Source organism: Genypterus blacodes, unplaced genomic scaffold, assembly GCF_046128005.1.
Source record: "Genypterus blacodes isolate CSIRO-AG114 ecotype Tasmania unplaced genomic scaffold, CSIRO-AGI_Gbla_v1 ptg000029l_1, whole genome shotgun sequence".
NCBI classification, from domain to species: Eukaryota; Metazoa; Chordata; class Actinopteri; order Ophidiiformes; family Ophidiidae; genus Genypterus; species Genypterus blacodes.
In genome coordinates, this window is record NW_027466842.1 from 2185833 (window position 1) to 2203603 (window position 17771).

The window sequence follows — 17771 nt, forward strand, 5'->3', positions numbered from 1 at the left end:
CACGTTTAAGCCGTGACTCACTGCGAGTGGTTTGGACTTTGCTGTACATTACAGTTAATTTATCCAATTGTTGTAAATGAATTCCTGCATCTGTCAGGACCTTCTGAAATTCAGGATGTTTAATTTCTAATCCTCTTTGCAGGGGGTTCTTCCTGTTCCAACATCCTGATTAGAAGGATCAACACTCTGTGCGGGTCCATAAGCTATTTTCCACGAGTAGACAAGAGTTTGGGATGTTGTATTTCCTTGCCAACAGTAGGAAACCTGTGACAGACATTTTGACAAAGCTTATTCAGTTTTGCTTGATGAGAACATGAAACATACCTCATAACATTACACGCTTCACTGCTAAAACACATTTCATGGATTGATGCAGTCATTTTTCTACCCAGGGATTCCTGATCAGGCACGTCTGACTACCTTTGACTGAAGAGTGTTTTTCTTTGCCTACTGTGTTCAGGTCTTACATGCTTCAATGCTTGGGTGTGGCAGCCTGTCAGTCAAGAACTATGTAACGTTCCTTTATGTATTGCAAAGGCTCAAAACGGCCGGAGAAATAAATATGCCACGTAGTGTTTAAGAGGATACATGCGTGTTATTTTGCTTCATTTTTATAGTGTTGATATCGTAGGCGTTTGTGTTGAAACGCCTCCAGGGAGATTTTAATTTGTCTTCTATATTTATAACATGCTGATGTCCCATTGTGGTACACCAGGTTAGACACACCCATGATGTGTGAGGACAAGCAAATGTTTGGCAAGCATAAGCCAAGAACAGCTTCAGAATAAAGCCTTAAATGAAAACAAATGGACTATAATTCAAGGACGACATCACTGCTTCTCAGTCCACGCCTGCACTCAGAGATACATGTTGGTACATAATGTATAATTGGAAACAAGAAACTCACACAGGTGTAATAAAAGACAATACTTGTTATTTGTGAAGTGATACTTGTAATGCCTACGGGTTTGTTTTAAGTCTAGACTCCCGTTCGCATACTTGGTTCGGCCTAGGCAAGATGCAGAGCTCGCAGTGCAAAGCTCAGATTTCCAACTCACAACATGCCCGTTGTGGTGAACCTACCTGGACTTCCTTCCTTCCTTCCTTCCCTCCTGGGTTTCCAAACTGGAATTTCGAAGCCTGCAAAACAGCCAGCCAACACACAGAGGGCAAGAACACGCATGAATAGACGACATGCACAAAGAAAGGGGGGAAATGAATGAGACAAACGGATGCACATTCAGTTTCAACTCCCTGTGCCGGTTGCGTAGATCATACTAGGATCTATGGTGCCTTGATTGGTAAAACCCCAAGTCGCTGGACAAAAGGTCCTTTCTCCTGGACTTGGTTGTCTTCTTTGACACTGGCTTATCTGTCTTCCTTGACCTCAACATGCTCTGTGGACATGACTTTACAGCCCTGTGTCAACAGTGAGAGAGAAAGGCGTCCTTGTTGGCTTGAAGTCATGAAGGCTACCAGGGCAAAACAGTGCCATGTTTTCAATGAGGGTATCAGCAGAATGTGTGTATCCCTTAAGTAAGATAAACTAAAGAATACATGCATGATTGAGGTTTTTAATATATTTTTGCTAAAACCACAATAGGAAACCAATGACATGTCCTTGGTGAGCGTATGACAGATGGTCCTGATCTGCTCTGTCTGGAGCACAACAGCTCTGATTGCAGGGTTTTGCCGGCGGTTCACTGTGATTGGAAAGGAAAGAAGATGTCAGCTGTGGTCTCGTCATGGCTCCAGCATTTGACACGCCTCGCACATCACCTCACAGGGATTCCATCAGCGTCCCGACATGTATCTCACCCCGGAGATGACGGCATTACCTGTAAATGTCACAGATGAACGAGTTAAGCTTTGTCTCACCCCACAAAAAATCTATGCTCTAAACACAACAGGCCCTCTTGTAGCTGCTGCTTTGTAATTGCGTGCTGAGTTCTAACTGCTTCGTTGCACTCCAGATTAATATCCTGGCGGGATCACGAGTGGAACATCTTCATTACCTATTGTTCACATAATTAAAGCTTGAGATGCCTGGTTAAAAGTGAGGAATTCTGCTCGCATCACTGCCAACGTTCTGCCAATAAAAAGGTTGGATTGATTGACGTCATCGCAAGACTCACCGCTAAACCGCTCCATATATAAAGTATATACGGCTAGATATGAAAATCACATCATATACCTCATGTTTTAAGGCTTTGCACTGATAAAAGATCAATATCTACTTTGCACTCCTTTCATTTTCACAACAAGCCACTTGATAGTTTTATAGCTCGGGTTGAAGATGGCTTCCATGGCAGGAATACTCTGGAGTGTGTCCTTGGACTGGTGCCAGGCAGTGAAGATTAGCCCTCTGGTCCTATATCCACTAAATCAACAGACTCTTCCTGAGCTGATTACAGAGGAGAGTCTGAGCTCTTTTTCATATGAATCCACATGTTTGGATCCATCTGCCTATCGCTGCGATTTATACGATTTATAGAAGATTAAGAGTGTCGCAAACCAAATTGGGGTTTAGGCTGAAACTGGATGGAAGAAACACACGGAGGGAGACGTCTGCAAACAGTCACGCTGGAAGTATTTGGAGTATGTGCGGCTAACAGACGATATTGTCTTTTCTCCTTCTCTCCTTCCTTGTCATTCCACCTCGGCGATGCAGCGTTTTTTCAGTTCTTTTCATGCATTATGGATGTGTTGAGCTTCCAAGAAATGAAGTGATCTGAGCTGTCCCGAGTTTTCTACGGGGTTCTAAATGCTTGGCGCTTGGCGGTTGAGCGAAAAACATTTTGGGAAACAGCGTCCAAGAATCTGCAGAAGGATTTATATACAGGTTGTGTTTTGTGCCAGTGAGCAAACACAGGAAACTCTTGGCCAGTGTTTTAGGTCATTTTCATTTATGCTGCTGTTTCTAGTTATAGTCTTTCTGCAACACCAACCAAAAATCTCACCGCTAAGTAAGACGTATTACATAAAAGGTTGTAAGAGACAGGAGGCCTTCGTCTTTTCTGTGGGTAAAATGTCTCCCTGGCTTGGACATTGAATTGAAAAAACTATTGTCGTGGTTTGGTTTTCGGACGTTGGTTTTGACATTATACTGTCCGGTCCCTGAAGCAGTCACGATAAGAGCTTGTAGTTTGGAGTGCCTTTCACACAGACAGGCAGACTGACAGACACACAGACGCACAGACACACACACACACAGTCTGAATGTGTCTGGCGATGTAGCTGATAGAGAGGAAAGGGTCTCATCTGCCAAGTTTTGATGCCTTTGATGACTGATGCGAGGCAGCCAGTGCTTACTTTGTCCAAAAGCCCCTTTCTGTGTCTGTAGTAAGGAGGCGGCGGCCTTGAAACAACCGCCCACCACCTTCATATTGACCTAAAACAAAGCTAAAGCATTGTTTAGGAGGCTTGTTACCCCTATGCGGTGCGCCTTTTCTATCAGGAAGAGGATCACGCCCGACACCTTAACAATAGCTGTAACAAGAGCTGTACGTGTGTGTGAGAGGTGTGTGTGTGTGTGAGGACAGAGTAGCAGCTTTTTCAGTCATATGTTGTTGTTCACACCGTAATAGTGGGGATCATAACAGGGCCCTAAAAAGCTTTTGGCGCCCCGTTGCATTTCAAACATTTCAGTTTGATGTGTCATCAGGAGGACGTGGCTAAATTCTTCCTGAGATTGTCTGTGCAAATTGAATCAGTCACACTTTTCGCAAGTACAACGCCAAATGTAACTAAACACCCTTTCGCGGCGTTGATAATTACTAGAGCGGCCCAGCTGTAGTAAGTAATTCCCTAAGCTCCGCTCGTCCCCGACACTTGCCCTCACTGCCAGGGCGGATTAGGAAGAGGCTGCTCATCCACGGGATTTCGGGGTCTGGTTGATGTGTAACACAGAGGTCAAAAGTGGTGAGTCAAGGCTGAGCAACAGAGGCAAAACCCCAGCCCTTTGGTAGAAAATGTCTTTCATGCGGTCGTTACCAGTGAGGTGGCAGTGAAAGAGCAGCTAGACCAACACAAATGTGCCGGTCAGCAATCGGTCTAAAAATAAGGCACTTGTGTAGAAAGGCTGCCTCAAAAGAGTCTCTATCTTTTGTGTTTGGATGATGGTGAGGAGGTCCGGGGAGTGAGAGTTATCTGTGCGCCGCTGTGCTCCGACCTGGGCCCTGAGTTCGGAATGCTTAAACCAACAGGGGGATTCCAGAAATCACAGCTGCTTTTCTCCGGTTTGGATCGACAAATGAAATGTGTGGGTTTTTCTCTGCTTGTGGTTGTCGTTTTTCTCTCTCTTCCTCCCCTCTTCTTTTTCAGTCATGGCTCACAAAACCGGTTGGTGGAGGCAGGGGGGCTGGGGGGCAGGAGGAGGGGGGGTGAAAAGGCAAGAGGAGCGAGCTAGCAACAGCACGCTCGCTCGCTCGTCCGCCCGCCCGCCCGCCCGCCCACTCCCTCTCCAGCCTTCCTCCCTTGCTTCCTGTGGGATTGAAGAGGAGTATGGTTTTAGCAGGGAAGGGGAGAAGGAGGGAGGAAGGGGGGGATGGGATGGGAGGGGAGGGCAGGGTCGTCTTGGCTAGGATGGGTTTCAATGGGGAGAATGCCTGGATGTAAAAGAGGAAGTGGGTTGAATGTTTCAGGAGAACGGCGGCTGCATTATAGGAATTTAAATGGGGTTGCGGGCTGTCTGGGGTCGTGTGAGCTTCGGGTAACAAGTGGGGGATTGTTGGGTGCCTTTATGGTCCACTAATGGACTTTCCAACAAGGCATGTGAGGGCATTATATGGAAAATGATATGTATTCCTTTAATTATTAGGGCCAAAGTATGGGGGTCTGTTGTATTTGGTCACAGCTAGACAGAAACAGGAGTGCAGCTGTGTTGAACGAACGCCAATAAATCAACTTGGTACCCCGGAAATTGATGCCTTTTGGGGTGTGTGTGTGTGTTCCACCCCTCTGTCCAGGAAGTCATTATTGGGAAATGAATGCATTGTTCACTGTGGAGAGAAACGTGTAGTGTGTAGATGATTCACAGCAGCATCTCAAAGGACGACTAGCATGAATCCAAAAAAAACTCATCAGTTGCTCATTTCTTAACAAATCTTTTCCCAAATTGCAACATTTTGAAGAATTATCTCTATGCTTACATCCGTCATATTTCACACTAAATTTTAGGAGGTAAACATAATTTTCATCAACTAAATCTCTGAATATTTGACACGTAGGCCGAACTAGCTACTGCTAAGTAAGAATATTGCTCTCTGGCGCCCCTATTGGCCAGAGCTACACATTCACATTGCTCCAATTTCTCATCATCTATTTGTCGGCTTTTACAAATGCTAAACACGGCGCGAAGTGAGTGTACATGTTCCTGTTTGTGCGGAACTTAAATCCAGTGTTTCTCCATCACTTTCGGCCGAGAGTAAACATTATGATGGACCTCAGCCGCAGGTATCTGGAGTGTCTCACTGGCTGGTGGAGAGCACTCTTCAGGACCGAAGAGTAAACATCAGCCCTTTTTGCTCTTTATTTGGTCACTTTGCGGAGCTTTTAAAAGGCTAAACTCCACTGACCGTGCTCAGTAGTCACGGCGGTTGAACTGTTTATACAACGTGTGATGTATTCAGTGGGATGCTGCATTGTAAATAGGGGGGAGCAGCATCGTTTGCTTGTGTTGTGCAACTGGGCGTTCCAACCTTTTGTCCCCTTTTTTGTGTGCGGCAGGCGGGGAAAAGGTCGCCTATTTTCATCCAAGGCACAAGTGCGAGGCCTGGAAAACCTCCCACCGCTGTGTTTGACCCCGCAGGCCCCCCCCGAGGAAAGTAGCGTCCACGTCTAGGTTAACTCAGGCCGCATTCCTAACCTCTGTGTGTCTCCTCTGATCACTTGCTGCTTTGTTAGGTACAGTCCTCTCTCTCTCTCTCCCCCCTAGGACCTCCTCCCTCCTTCTGAATACAACAAACCCGCCCGCTGCCCATCTGGTTGAGCGTGGCGGGGTGGCTGTGCGGAGCGAACACCACGCACAGAGCCACTTCCTGAGATGTCAGAGGGGGCTCGTGTGTTGTTGCATTCACCAGGGAGGGGATGGGGTGGGGGGGTATCCTCTTGACTTTGCTGGCCTCTTTTTTCTTTTCAGAGGCCCCAAGATGTTTTCTCTAAGGGATTGATGCATCTCCCACGCAAAGGAAGATTGCCTTTTCCCCTGAACAGAGAGCAGGATATCAGGGAGCTCTTATGTCAAACTACAAACAATGTCCAAGCTCACAGATACACGCTGACCTACTTATGATTCAGGGGGTTGAATGAAACTATTAGTGATTCCTCACACAGATAAAGAGTCATGCAGATTTGGTTGCTGTCTCTCTTAAATTCTCCACCAACTTTGGATTTTAATCACCACTGAGTCACCACTCGTCACCTGTCTGGTTCTGAATTTCACTGTGCGTTGACGTTCGTTGCAACCACCTGAGTGACCCGCCAAAATAAAAGTCTCACTACAATATCAATAGTTTGTAGAGATGACTGCTCTGCGATTGATGTTCCTAAGCAAGATAGAAAGTAAAGTGAGTAAAGTAAAAGAGCTAAGTATCCTTATATTGGATTGTAATACAGATTCATAGTAAAATCACAGGATATATCATATTTACAGCTAAATATTGTTGTGACGTTATGTTGGGAGGATTCTGTCTATCATTATTATCACTACTATTGGTTTTATCTTTTTAAATGCACATTAATTCCCTTATTTCCCTCCAAATCTGACCTTATTGGGAAGCTCAGGGACAGGAAACATCAGCTCAGTGCTCAGAAAGAATGAAGGAAGTGTTGTTGTATTTTTTTCAACTTTATTTGTGAGTCTTCAGAGATTAATGCGTCTCTGGCATCTCAAACTGTGGAAATGTAAGTCAACACACCCCGAGGAGCCCTGACTCAACGCCGAGGCCAATAAAAGCAGATTGTGTTTTTTCCGCTTCTTATCAACATCCTCTCACGATATGTCTTCACAGAGAGAGACGACGGACGCCATGATTCGTGTCTGATCAAGCCAATTTATCCCTGCGTGGATTGGCCAGTTTAGTGGGGGGGAAAGAAACTCTGCAGATTGAGTTACGCAAGATAGTTTACCCGGGACGCTGTTGACTCGGAGGGAAGAAATAAACAAGAATGTCCGTTAGGCTCGTTACTTCCCTTTAATTATGTATAAGGTTTCTGATAATGCAGTTATCAGACTCTGGACACGGCGTAATTGAATTACAGGTAGTGAACTGGAGGAAGAGAACGCGGCTGGGACATTTTCTGTCATCCGTAGTATCCTATAAAGCATCACACAGCGTAATGTACAGCAAAGCGAATCATTAGACGGGGTCGGGTTTGACAAATAGAAGTCTTGTGTCCACTGACGACATTTTCTGTTGTTTTACACTTTATATGATCGTTTCTTATATTCTGCTGACGTGTCTTAAATGTTTATATTGTAAACTCCCTCCCCCTGTCTCTGTTGTTGTCACTTTGGTTTTACACACTGCGGCGCTTGCAAATGAAGTTTTCAATTTCAGTTTTTGGACGCTTTTTAAGGCGTAAGTTCGGGTTTCGCAGGCCGGTGCCAACGCTGCTTTCGCTGATCCAGACACAATAGCAAAAACACCTGTAGAACATATAGAAGTCAGCACAACAGTCTTTTACAATAAATCTCCTTCCTTTTGATAGGCTGATAATGTTCCGTGTTTCTTTTTGCAAACTGTGTCAGGCTGGCTGGAGATTTAACTGGAACCCCAGCTTGTAATTCCATAGCTCGCAGGCTTATTGAATAGAATTACTATAAGTTGATTTTTACCTTTTCACTGCACAATCTGGGGGAACATTTTTTTAACTTTTAAACAAACTTCTTAAACTAGGTTTTACCTTTTGTGGAGTGAAAGAATAGCATGAGAATACTCACTTCAGTGTAGCACTTCAAAGTCAGAGAGGAATGCATCTATTGTATAGTCTGTTGTGAATAAACACTGTTTTTTGGCCTGAATAATGATCCAATTATCTGACATAATCATCTTAATTAGTCTCTCTCTGGATCTTGCACAGATCCTATAGCCTCCAGAAACAAATATCTACCCACACACCCTTGACTTCCAGCCCTAGTCTGCAAGCAAACATTAAAAGAGTGATATCCAACCGCACATTGCAGCAAGCCTCCATGACTAATGACCGGGTTTTAAACAGCTTTTGTCAAGCTTTTTTGTCTGTACAGTGAAATCCAGGGAATGTTGTGTAGCACAAGTGTTGCACACACACACACACACACACACACAGACACACACATACCTGCAGGTACACACGCCCTCGCACATACGCAAGCACGAGATAGGCCAGACGCGCCACTCCTTGTTACCTCCTGGACATTTTGTGACGACAATACAGCTGGAGGAAGTGAAGCAAGCTGGGTAATCTGTCTTTGTCACAGTATCAGTTACATCACTGCAGAGACACACCCTTTTGCGTCGAAGTAGAGCTGAACTTGGCCTACCCGCAGTGGGCTGATTTCACGAGTTTGATGAGTTGAAATTAAAGCAGGAGTTTAAAAATACAGACTTTTGTTGTTGCCAGTGATGTGGACTCTGTTGACTCACTGGTTAATGTTTTATTTTCCTTTTTTTCTTTTGGATGGAGCTAGTTTGCATTTTCAAGTTACACAAACCTTTATACTACTTCGAGGCGTGTGCTTTGTAAAGTTAAGGTCATATTTGATTGAAAAAAGAAGTAGATTTTGGTAGATAAATGTGTGAAAAACCCTATAAAGTGAGTTATATGAATTGTCCCCGTGTTTATCTGCTGCGTCGCTCCCTGGTTGTAATCTGATGAGGAAGTGGCTTTATTGCAGTGGAACTTCAGGTCATTGAGCATAAACACCTACAACACTTGGAGAGCGTGTGATGAAATCAGCAGCTGGATAAAGGCGAATGTTTACGGCAGCCATACTGCTGCGTGTCTGTGTTTCTGTACGGGCACAAAGCTGAGCCACAGGTGGAGGTAGTTTGTGGAACGTTTGAGTCATCTTCATCTCTGATCTCACACCACAGACAAACAAAAACACCCCAGGAGGAAACAGCTGGAAGACATACAGAGACGTATACGGCAAACAACAAGACAATTACCCGTAATATAGCATCCCTGTTAGCAAACTCTCATTACGGATGTCCAAATTAGATTGATTAATATTCACAGCTGCACAGTCATGACAGCCTTTTTGTTAATTAGGGTTCGGTTTCTCAGCCTGAGTAATAATTAGGGGACTAATTGCATCACACATGGCTCCTCTAATTAAAACGGTCAGCTTTGCTCGCTCCTCCGCTCCTGCCTGGGCTGGCACGAGGCCGCTGGACTGTCGGGTTCATCCCGGGGAGATCCCTCAGGGACTGGCTAATGAGGAGGAGGAGGAGGAGGAGACAGCTGTTTGGTGCCCCATTCTCACCGACCTTACGCTCACAATCATGTTGTTGGTTCCGGTGAAGTCGCTGTTACAGCAAGAGTATAAAGTGCATGACGGCAGCGGAAATGAACGGCAATAAAGGTTTACGATACTGGCGATGGCGTAACAATTAAGTTAGCGGGACGGAAATTAGTCTTTTTCTTCGTTTGCTTCATGCGCTGCTGGCTGTAAAAGTATAATATGATTTCACAAGGTGTGTCTTTACAATTTGCTCCGTCTTAAGTGTGTTTTGGATTTCTTTGCTATCAAGAGCAGACATGTTTTGGAATGCGACCTATGAGACAACATCACTCCAGCATGGTGGCCCCTAATAGATAGGAGGAATAAAGCCTTTGTCTCTGCGGAGGCGTCGCTTAAATCAAACCCAAACAAGCGACTTTACACCAGATTTGTACAGAAAAATCTCTGTTCTTGTTAGGAGTGCAGGTAGTGCCTTTGTGTGTGTGGGTGTGGGTGTGTGTGTGTGTGTGTGCAGGGGTGTCATGGAGACAGCTGACTCTTCCGCAGTGCCAGTCAGAACCTGTCTGACCAGCTCAAGGGACGACAGAACGTGCGCCGCCTCTTTGCTTCAGGCACACATTCTTGCATTAAAGGCTTCCATCATTGACCCAGAAAAAAAAAACCTTATCTGTTATACTCTCCAAACACTCTTGCGCAACAGCCTGTATTATCAGTGGACAATTATAGGCCTTTGTAACTTTCAATATTGTCTTTCTTGTTGGCAGAGAGGAGGAGAGAAAGCGCACGGATCAGCGTTTTGCTCGAACTCCCCGAGCTGTTATTCAGTCACGTGGAGAACTTGCCCTTTAATTAAGAAACCCCTTAAACCAGGATGAAGCTTTTGAGACCTTTTATTAAGTCCCGAGATTTGGAAGCTCTAACGTCTCCTCATGAAATCTCACGGAATCTGTGACACACCAAATTCTCGGCAATGACGCGACGCAGCCCAGAGTTTGCCGGTCGCCGTGGTTTTGTTTTAACTTGTCCGAATAGCAGTGGAAAGATCCGGGGCCCCTGCCAGTGTAAATACAGCCAAGCTCACTTTTGGACTTACGAGCAAAGTAGAGATTGGATTCCTATTGTAGCAAGAGCAGCCCCCAGATTGTCTTGTTTTCACATGAGAGCCGTCCAAGTTCTTCACTGCGCCGAGCAAATTCATAAACAGAGACTCTGGCGAAGGGAAAGTCACAAATGGAGCCAGTGTGTTACATAAGCGGTGTGTTGCTGAGTGTTGGATCATTCATACGAGTGTTATAATAATAACGTTGCGTCTTCTTCTTCTACAGTGTGCCAGGGCATCACCAACCGCTTGAACCTTCTGGGCTCTAAAGAAGATCACTACGCGAGCATGGTGAAGGCCTACAGCAACTGCACGGTAGTCATGGAGAATCTGGAGGTGACCTACATGGACGAGCACCACAACCTCTCTTTCCTCAGGGTACGAAGTCTCTACTATCACTGGAGTGGAAGATGGGAGAAGGATTCTTCTTGTTTTAAAGGTCTCCTTGTTTGTTTGAAGTCAGTTTTCCAGCCTCACTCGACACTCTTCTTCTTCTTCTATTCCTGCAGTCTATTCAAGAAGTGGGCGGTTACGTGCTGATCGCCCTCAACACGGCGTCCAGTATCCCTCTCGAGAACCTGCGCATCATCCGAGGTCATTCCCTCTACGAAGGAGCGTACGCCCTCGCCGTGCTGGTCAACTACGACAAAGCCAAGGGCCGCGGCACCACAGAGCTTCCTCTCATCAGCCTGACGGGTCAGTGTGGGCGGGATTCCTCACAAAAGATACTTTGCCGTTGTATGTTTTCTGTTTTTCATGTGGATTCACAGTGGCTTTTGTCTTATTTATAGAAATTCTCAAAGGAGGAGTGAAGTTCTGGGCCAACCAGTTATGCAACGTGGAGACAATACAGTGGTTCGATATCGTGAACGGGGAGAGCAAACCCAAGATGGAGGTCCCACAGCCTAACAACAACCCAGTCTGTGAGCAATTACTCCTTTATACCCGGCAGAAGACAAACAAGAACTTCAAAAGTTCACTTTATCTTATGTTAACTGGGTTTTTTTGCAGGTAAAAAATGTGACTCCAGTTGTTTCAATGCTTCCTGTTGGGCTTCTGGTCCTCAAAACTGCCAGACGTGTAAGTTACAATATAACGAATAATCACTTTGCATTCACTTGAAATGACCCGGCTCTATCATTTTCACTGCGTAACCTCACACACAAACAAACACACACACACACACACACACACACACACACACACACATACACACACACACACACATCTGTGCTGTGGTTTCCAGATTTGGGCTTATAATCAGAATTCGTTACACTAATGTGCTCTTGTTCCTCGTCTCCAGTCACCAAGCTGAACTGTGCGCAGCAGTGCTCCAAGAGATGTAAGGGACCTTCACCCAGTGACTGCTGTAACGAGCACTGTGCTGCCGGCTGCACGGGACCGAGGCCCACCGACTGTCTGGTGAGAGAAAGGCAGGATTAATGAGACGATGGAGGAGACGAAGGCCGAAACAACACAAACGCGCCGAATGCTTCATATTTCTCCATTTCATCTTTATGAGATATCTCAAACTAAACAACGCTGTCGGACCGCGGCATCTGTTTTCTGATCAGGAGGATTGTTATTGGTTTCAGTGCCAGTGAGACATATAACTCCTGATTAAATCTGGCAGCGTCCGGCGGCCTCCTCTCTCCCTCCGCGTTAGCTTTAGAGGACTGAACCAAGGCTGGAATGCTGTGTTATCGTTAGCGTGGGGCTCTGTTATGGTCCCGCCGCAGTAGATGACTGTTGTTTGTACTACAGGCTTGTCGGGCTGTCCGGGATGCTGGCACGTGTAAGGACTCCTGCCCGGGCATCTGGATCTACGACCCCAACCTGCACCAACTGGTCGCCAACCCACATGGGAAGTACAGCTTCGGGGCCACGTGTGTCAAGACCTGCCCGCGTAAGAACAACACCCGGAAAAACAGCTGTTTCGTGGATTTATGCCAAGATTAGGACGGAATTTACGTTCCTACCAGGAAGTCAGGGGTATCAGTGAATATATTCCCGTCTGTAAAAGCACACCCTGTAACTGTCGCTTATGCTTTTCCACCTGAAAGTGACGCATAACTGTGAGCTTTGCGTGAGTGCCAAACAAGCTCCAGGTTGTGCGCTGGGGTTGTTAGACATTGAGCGGTTCCAGTTTCTCTCAGTTTAATTATAAACCGTGTAAACAAGGAAAAGAAAATGATTGAGTTCCAGGACGTGCTAATGCAACAACTCTGCTCTCTGTGTTTAACTTACGCCGCCCTGCACCAATACATAACTCTGTCTGTAACGTCCTACTGCGGGCACAACCTCAAAACCAGTTTTTATTAAAATATATAAGCCAACACACACATAAGTGACGTAAAGTTTGATTGAAATGACCCAGAGTGCAAGAATCAAAATGCACTCTAAAGTCTCTAAAGTGTTTTCTCTAAAGTAAGTCTCGGTTTTGCAATCGTTCCAGATAACTATATTGTGACGGATCACGCGTGTGTGCGGCTGTGCAGCGGCAACATGTACGAGAAAGACGAGGGAGGAGTAAGGAAGTGCGCCGAGTGCAATGGACTGTGTCCAAAAGGTAGGTGGCTCGGCCCGGTACAACCTGAATGTACAGAATGTTCTTCACTTTACAGTCACACACACACACACACACATTTAATCTGCTGCTTCACTTAGACTAAGAACAAGGTTAAGATGCGTCCCCCCCCCCCAAGAATTGCAACACGCTCATAAGCTAATAGGTATTTTCCTTTTGCTTGCAGTCTGTGACGGACTTGGAGTGGGAAACCTGTCCAACACTTTGTCCATCAACGCCACCAACATCGATTCATTTAAAAACTGCACCAACATAAATGGGAACATCGCCATCATCCACACGTCGATTCACGGGTACGTTTACACTCATCTGGCACAGCGATGACCTATGACAGATCCTGTGTTTGTCATGATAACCTGTATCGTTGTTCTTTATGACATATTTTTAGGGATAACTTTACCAAAACTCCCAAGATGGATCCTGCGCTGCTCAATATCTTTAAGACGGTGAAGGAAATTTCTGGTAAGACCTGAAGAATGCAGAACACACAAAATGTCCGTGTTAGTTTCCGACGATGCCGTTAACATGCCACTTGTTGCTTCAGGATTCTTGTTGATTCAAACATGGCCGGACACCATGGACTCCCTCAGTCCTTTCGAGAACCTGGAGATCATTCGCGGAAGGACCAAGCGGTACGTTCCCATTCAAGACGCCCTCTGTTTCCTTTTAAGCTGAAGTGTTGTTCACGGGAATTCTGTGTTTTTGTCTCCTCTTCCCTTTCGCTACCTTAGTGGAAGCCGCAGTGTGGCGATCTACCAGCTGGGCATCAGCCACTTGGGCCTGCGCTCGCTCAAAGAAATCAGCGACGGAGACGTGATCATTATGAAGAACCCCAACCTGTGCTACACCAAGAAACGCCACTGGAAGGGGCTCTTCAAATTAGACAGTCAAACCGCCAAGATAGAGGACAACGCAGACGCAGCCACATGCAGTAAAGCCACAAAATCGATTCATTTGTCGTGTAAAATATAATATTCAAAGTCTGTTATTTAAGTTGAGGTTTCACAATTTTTGTGATTGTTCCTCAGGTCAACGGAACCACACTTGTGACAGAAAGTGCACCAAAGATGGCTGCTGGGGCTCCGGCGCAGACTTTTGCTTCTCCTGCCGAGACTTCAGCCGTGGCAGGAGCTGCGTTGACTCCTGCAACATCCTGGAGGGGTGAGGGAGGAATCTGGGCCTCTGTGACCTTTCAACTCTGAAATGCAGCGTTCCTTATTTAAGACAAATAAACAGTCGGGAGATCAGATCAGTGAGCTCGACAGTTAACTCCTTCCATCGTCTGTTTTCTTACATACTTCCGGATTTAGAAGTTCAGGATCTATTAGATGAGATAATGGGTTTGTTATGGAGACGCAAGGTATTTTGAAGTGGAATCTCAAGCAGATTTAAGGCAAACATAACAAGAGAAGTAACAAAGGGAGAGATCCAGTCTATGTCTGTTTATCTTTGCCGATTTCCGTCAAACATTGAATGTGGCCGCGCTTAATATTTAACTCCTGGCCTCAAAAAGACGGGATCAAGAATGCCACTCCACATGTCGAGGTTTGAGATGAAATGAATTATGCAGCCAGTCAGTCAAGTTTGTTATTGTTTTTTTTACAGGGAGCCGCGGGAGGCGGTGGTGAATCAAACGTGCGTGGAGTGTCACCCCGAGTGTCAGCCTCTGAATGGAACGGCAACCTGCAACGCGCCCGTACGTGAACCATCTCCACACACACACCCCGAAGCTTTCAGATGTGTACGACACGCATATCGGTCTCGGTATTAATCCCTCAGAATCAAAGATCAAGAACAAGGCATTCAGTCTGGATTCAATATCTTTTACACCATAAATGAACAATCACGCAGCAGGAAGTCCTTTTTTTGTCAAAGCGTCTGTACTGCCAATTTCCCTCACTGACAGTCACATCAAAGGGCCCACTGCTGTGCAGCCGCCAGACATCTTGCATTTTATACACCAATAATCCTCACAGCGGATTTAAGGGTGCAAATTCATGTTCTTTCTTTTAGGTTTGTTGGAAATGATTGTATTATTGTTGCATCACCAGAACAAAGTAGAAGCACAGAGTTTGAGACGGAGGGATGAGACAGAAATACCACAAATGCATTAGATCTACATTTGTCCACAGACTTAGACGTTGACATTGATGAATCATTATTATGAGACATTGCTCTAGAATACTATATACTGCTGATCTTGAGCTGTAAACATGACAAGCCTCTTTTTTCTCTCTCTTACTTTCAGGGAAATGGTAACTGCACTAAATGTGCCAACTACCAGGATGGACTGTTCTGCGTGTCTCGCTGTCCCCAAGACGTGCCGAGCGAGGACGACACCGTGGTGTGGAAATATGCCGACAGCAACAGAGTGTGCCAGCTATGCCATGTAAACTGCACCCAAGGGTGAGAGCCAGAGTGTGAGAGTGATTTTTAACACACGGCAAATATTTCCCTTCCCATCATTTTACTGTCGTATCTCAAGCCGGAGCTGTCGGTTGTGCTTTTAGCGTCTCTTTACTTTTGGCACGCCGACTTCAGTGCTGATTTTTCTGCCCGCAAACGACAGATATCAAAGTCAGGCGCTCGGCGATGAGATTAATAATGAGATAGTTGGATAGTTTCAGAGAGGTGAAGATAAGATTATTAAAAGGATCATGCTTATATTTTTACATGATTTTGCCCACATGCAAATTAATATATGTTGGAAGGACATATAGAAACTTTGACTAAAAGCAGTAATGCTCACTGGATGGTTCACAGACATTCAGCCAGGCAGAAGAAGATGTAGCTGCATTTGTGATGAATATGGAGGAAAAACGCTGCTGGATTCAAAGATGTAAATAACTGACTTTCTGTTTTTGAAGGACAAAACTGCTTTGGTGTTCCAGAATTACATTATTGATCCATCACAGCTATTGATGCTTCCATCCTTTCTGCATTGTTTGTGTGATGTTCTATTTTGCAGACTTGAAGAACTACTACAAAGTTTAAAACAGGCGTCTCCTCCATTGTGCAATTACAACCTGGAGCTCTTGTGCACGGGGAGAAAAATCAAATTAGTTGGAACACGCAGACGTGTGATTGTTTTTTGATGGCGGCTGAGAGAAAAGCGTTTTCCTTATTGCTTCATCACAGCTTCGGTGCACTGACTGTGGTTTGTTGTCGTGTTTGATTGTGTTTGTGTGGATGTGCACTAACGGCGTAATTACATCAGATTCTTTGCTTTGGTTTGTGTGCAGATGTATTGGACATGGTCTGCGTGGCTGCCAAAGTAAAAGGTGTGTAAATGACGCTCATACACACTTTAATATCATCTTTCCTTGTTGAGTGGATCCACGCACAGTCTGCGCTCTATTTCTCGTCTGCCTTCCTAAATTTGTCCCCACCTGTCCTTCCCACCAGCCACTCTGGTCTTTCCATGATTGCGGCTGGTGTTGTTGGCGGCCTGCTCGCCGTGCTCATCGCTGGTCTGTCTGTGTTTGTGTTATTACGCCGCCGCCACATCAAGAGGAAGAGGACAATGCGCAGACTTCTTCAAGAGAAGGAGGTGAGATGAGTCACCGTGAGTTTATAGGGAGACATCAAAACCTCGAGAGCAGTCTAATTTTGGACGGGGGTACTTCACAGAAATGGAAATTTTAACTTAATTTCCATGGGTGACATCATTCATTCATCAGGGGGGGCACGCATTGCATCGTTTGTATTGAATGTTATCTATTATAGAGTGTGTGATAGAAGACGGAGACCGCATTTAAGACACTGATGTCCTTTTTCCAGTTGGTTGAACCTTTGACACCAAGTGGGGAAGCTCCCAACCAGGCTCTGCTACGAATCCTGAAGGAACCCGAATTTAAGAAAATTAAAGTTCTGGGCTCCGGAGCTTTCGGCACAGTCTACAAGGTGAGAACACGTCTCAGGTTCGCATCTCAGAAATGCCTCCTTTCTCAAATTTCCACTGCAGTGTCTTAGCTCAGGACCACTGAACATGCCAAGCCTATGTAACCAACACCCATCAGTGTTTTACCTCATCCACATTTACATCTGTTGTCAATTTTTCAATTAAAAGTCACATTTTTAACTCAGTAGATCATGCATCACTGAGTCCAAGCTCTCTTTCTCTGTGTGTGTGTGTGTGTGTGTGTGTGTGTGTGTGTGTGTGTGTGTGTGTGTGTGTGTGTGTGTGTGTGTGCACGTTCCCTACTCAGTACGCGCATATGGATGCACATACTTATCAGCATTTATAATACACATTTTTTGTGTGTGTGCATATTTGGGTCAGCAGTTATATTTGCTGTACTGTAAGAGATTTAGTGCTAATATCAGCATTATGGAATAACATCTGTGTGTCCCCTGCAGGGCCTGTGGGTTCCAGAGGGAGAGGACGTGAAGATCCCTGTGGCCATCAAGGTTTTGAGGGAGGCCACGTCACCCAAAGCAAACAAAGAAATCTGCGATGTACGTGACTTGTTTTTATTTGTTGGATTGGCTGTGGTACAGGTTAGTTTAGAGTTAAAGCAGCTGGTCCTGCGTAGGTCGCATACACCAAGACACTGATTGGTTGGGTTGCTTAATTTCCTGTCGGGAAGCAGGTTAAACCGGAAAAGAAATGAGGATGAGGATGGAGCAGAGAGAGG

The 17771-nt window shown here is 45.4% G+C and overlaps 1 protein-coding gene across 1 annotated transcript in view; it reads left to right on the forward strand.

Annotated features, from left to right (window-relative positions):
- Positions 1 to 17771, forward strand: part of egfra (epidermal growth factor receptor a (erythroblastic leukemia viral (v-erb-b) oncogene homolog, avian)) — a 32248-nt gene that overhangs the window by 5909 nt on the left and 8568 nt on the right. The window contains exons 2-19 of the mRNA XM_076144579.1: positions 10774 to 10925; positions 11057 to 11243; positions 11339 to 11470; positions 11559 to 11627; positions 11851 to 11969; positions 12312 to 12453; positions 13003 to 13116; positions 13301 to 13427; positions 13523 to 13596; positions 13679 to 13766; positions 13866 to 14065; positions 14163 to 14295; positions 14740 to 14830; positions 15383 to 15540; positions 16377 to 16415; positions 16540 to 16684; positions 16915 to 17037; positions 17494 to 17592. Coding sequence (XP_076000694.1) covers positions 10774 to 10925; positions 11057 to 11243; positions 11339 to 11470; positions 11559 to 11627; positions 11851 to 11969; positions 12312 to 12453; positions 13003 to 13116; positions 13301 to 13427; positions 13523 to 13596; positions 13679 to 13766; positions 13866 to 14065; positions 14163 to 14295; positions 14740 to 14830; positions 15383 to 15540; positions 16377 to 16415; positions 16540 to 16684; positions 16915 to 17037; positions 17494 to 17592 — 2192 coding nt within the window. The remainder of the gene's footprint in view (positions 1 to 10773; positions 10926 to 11056; positions 11244 to 11338; positions 11471 to 11558; positions 11628 to 11850; positions 11970 to 12311; positions 12454 to 13002; positions 13117 to 13300; positions 13428 to 13522; positions 13597 to 13678; positions 13767 to 13865; positions 14066 to 14162; positions 14296 to 14739; positions 14831 to 15382; positions 15541 to 16376; positions 16416 to 16539; positions 16685 to 16914; positions 17038 to 17493; positions 17593 to 17771) is intronic.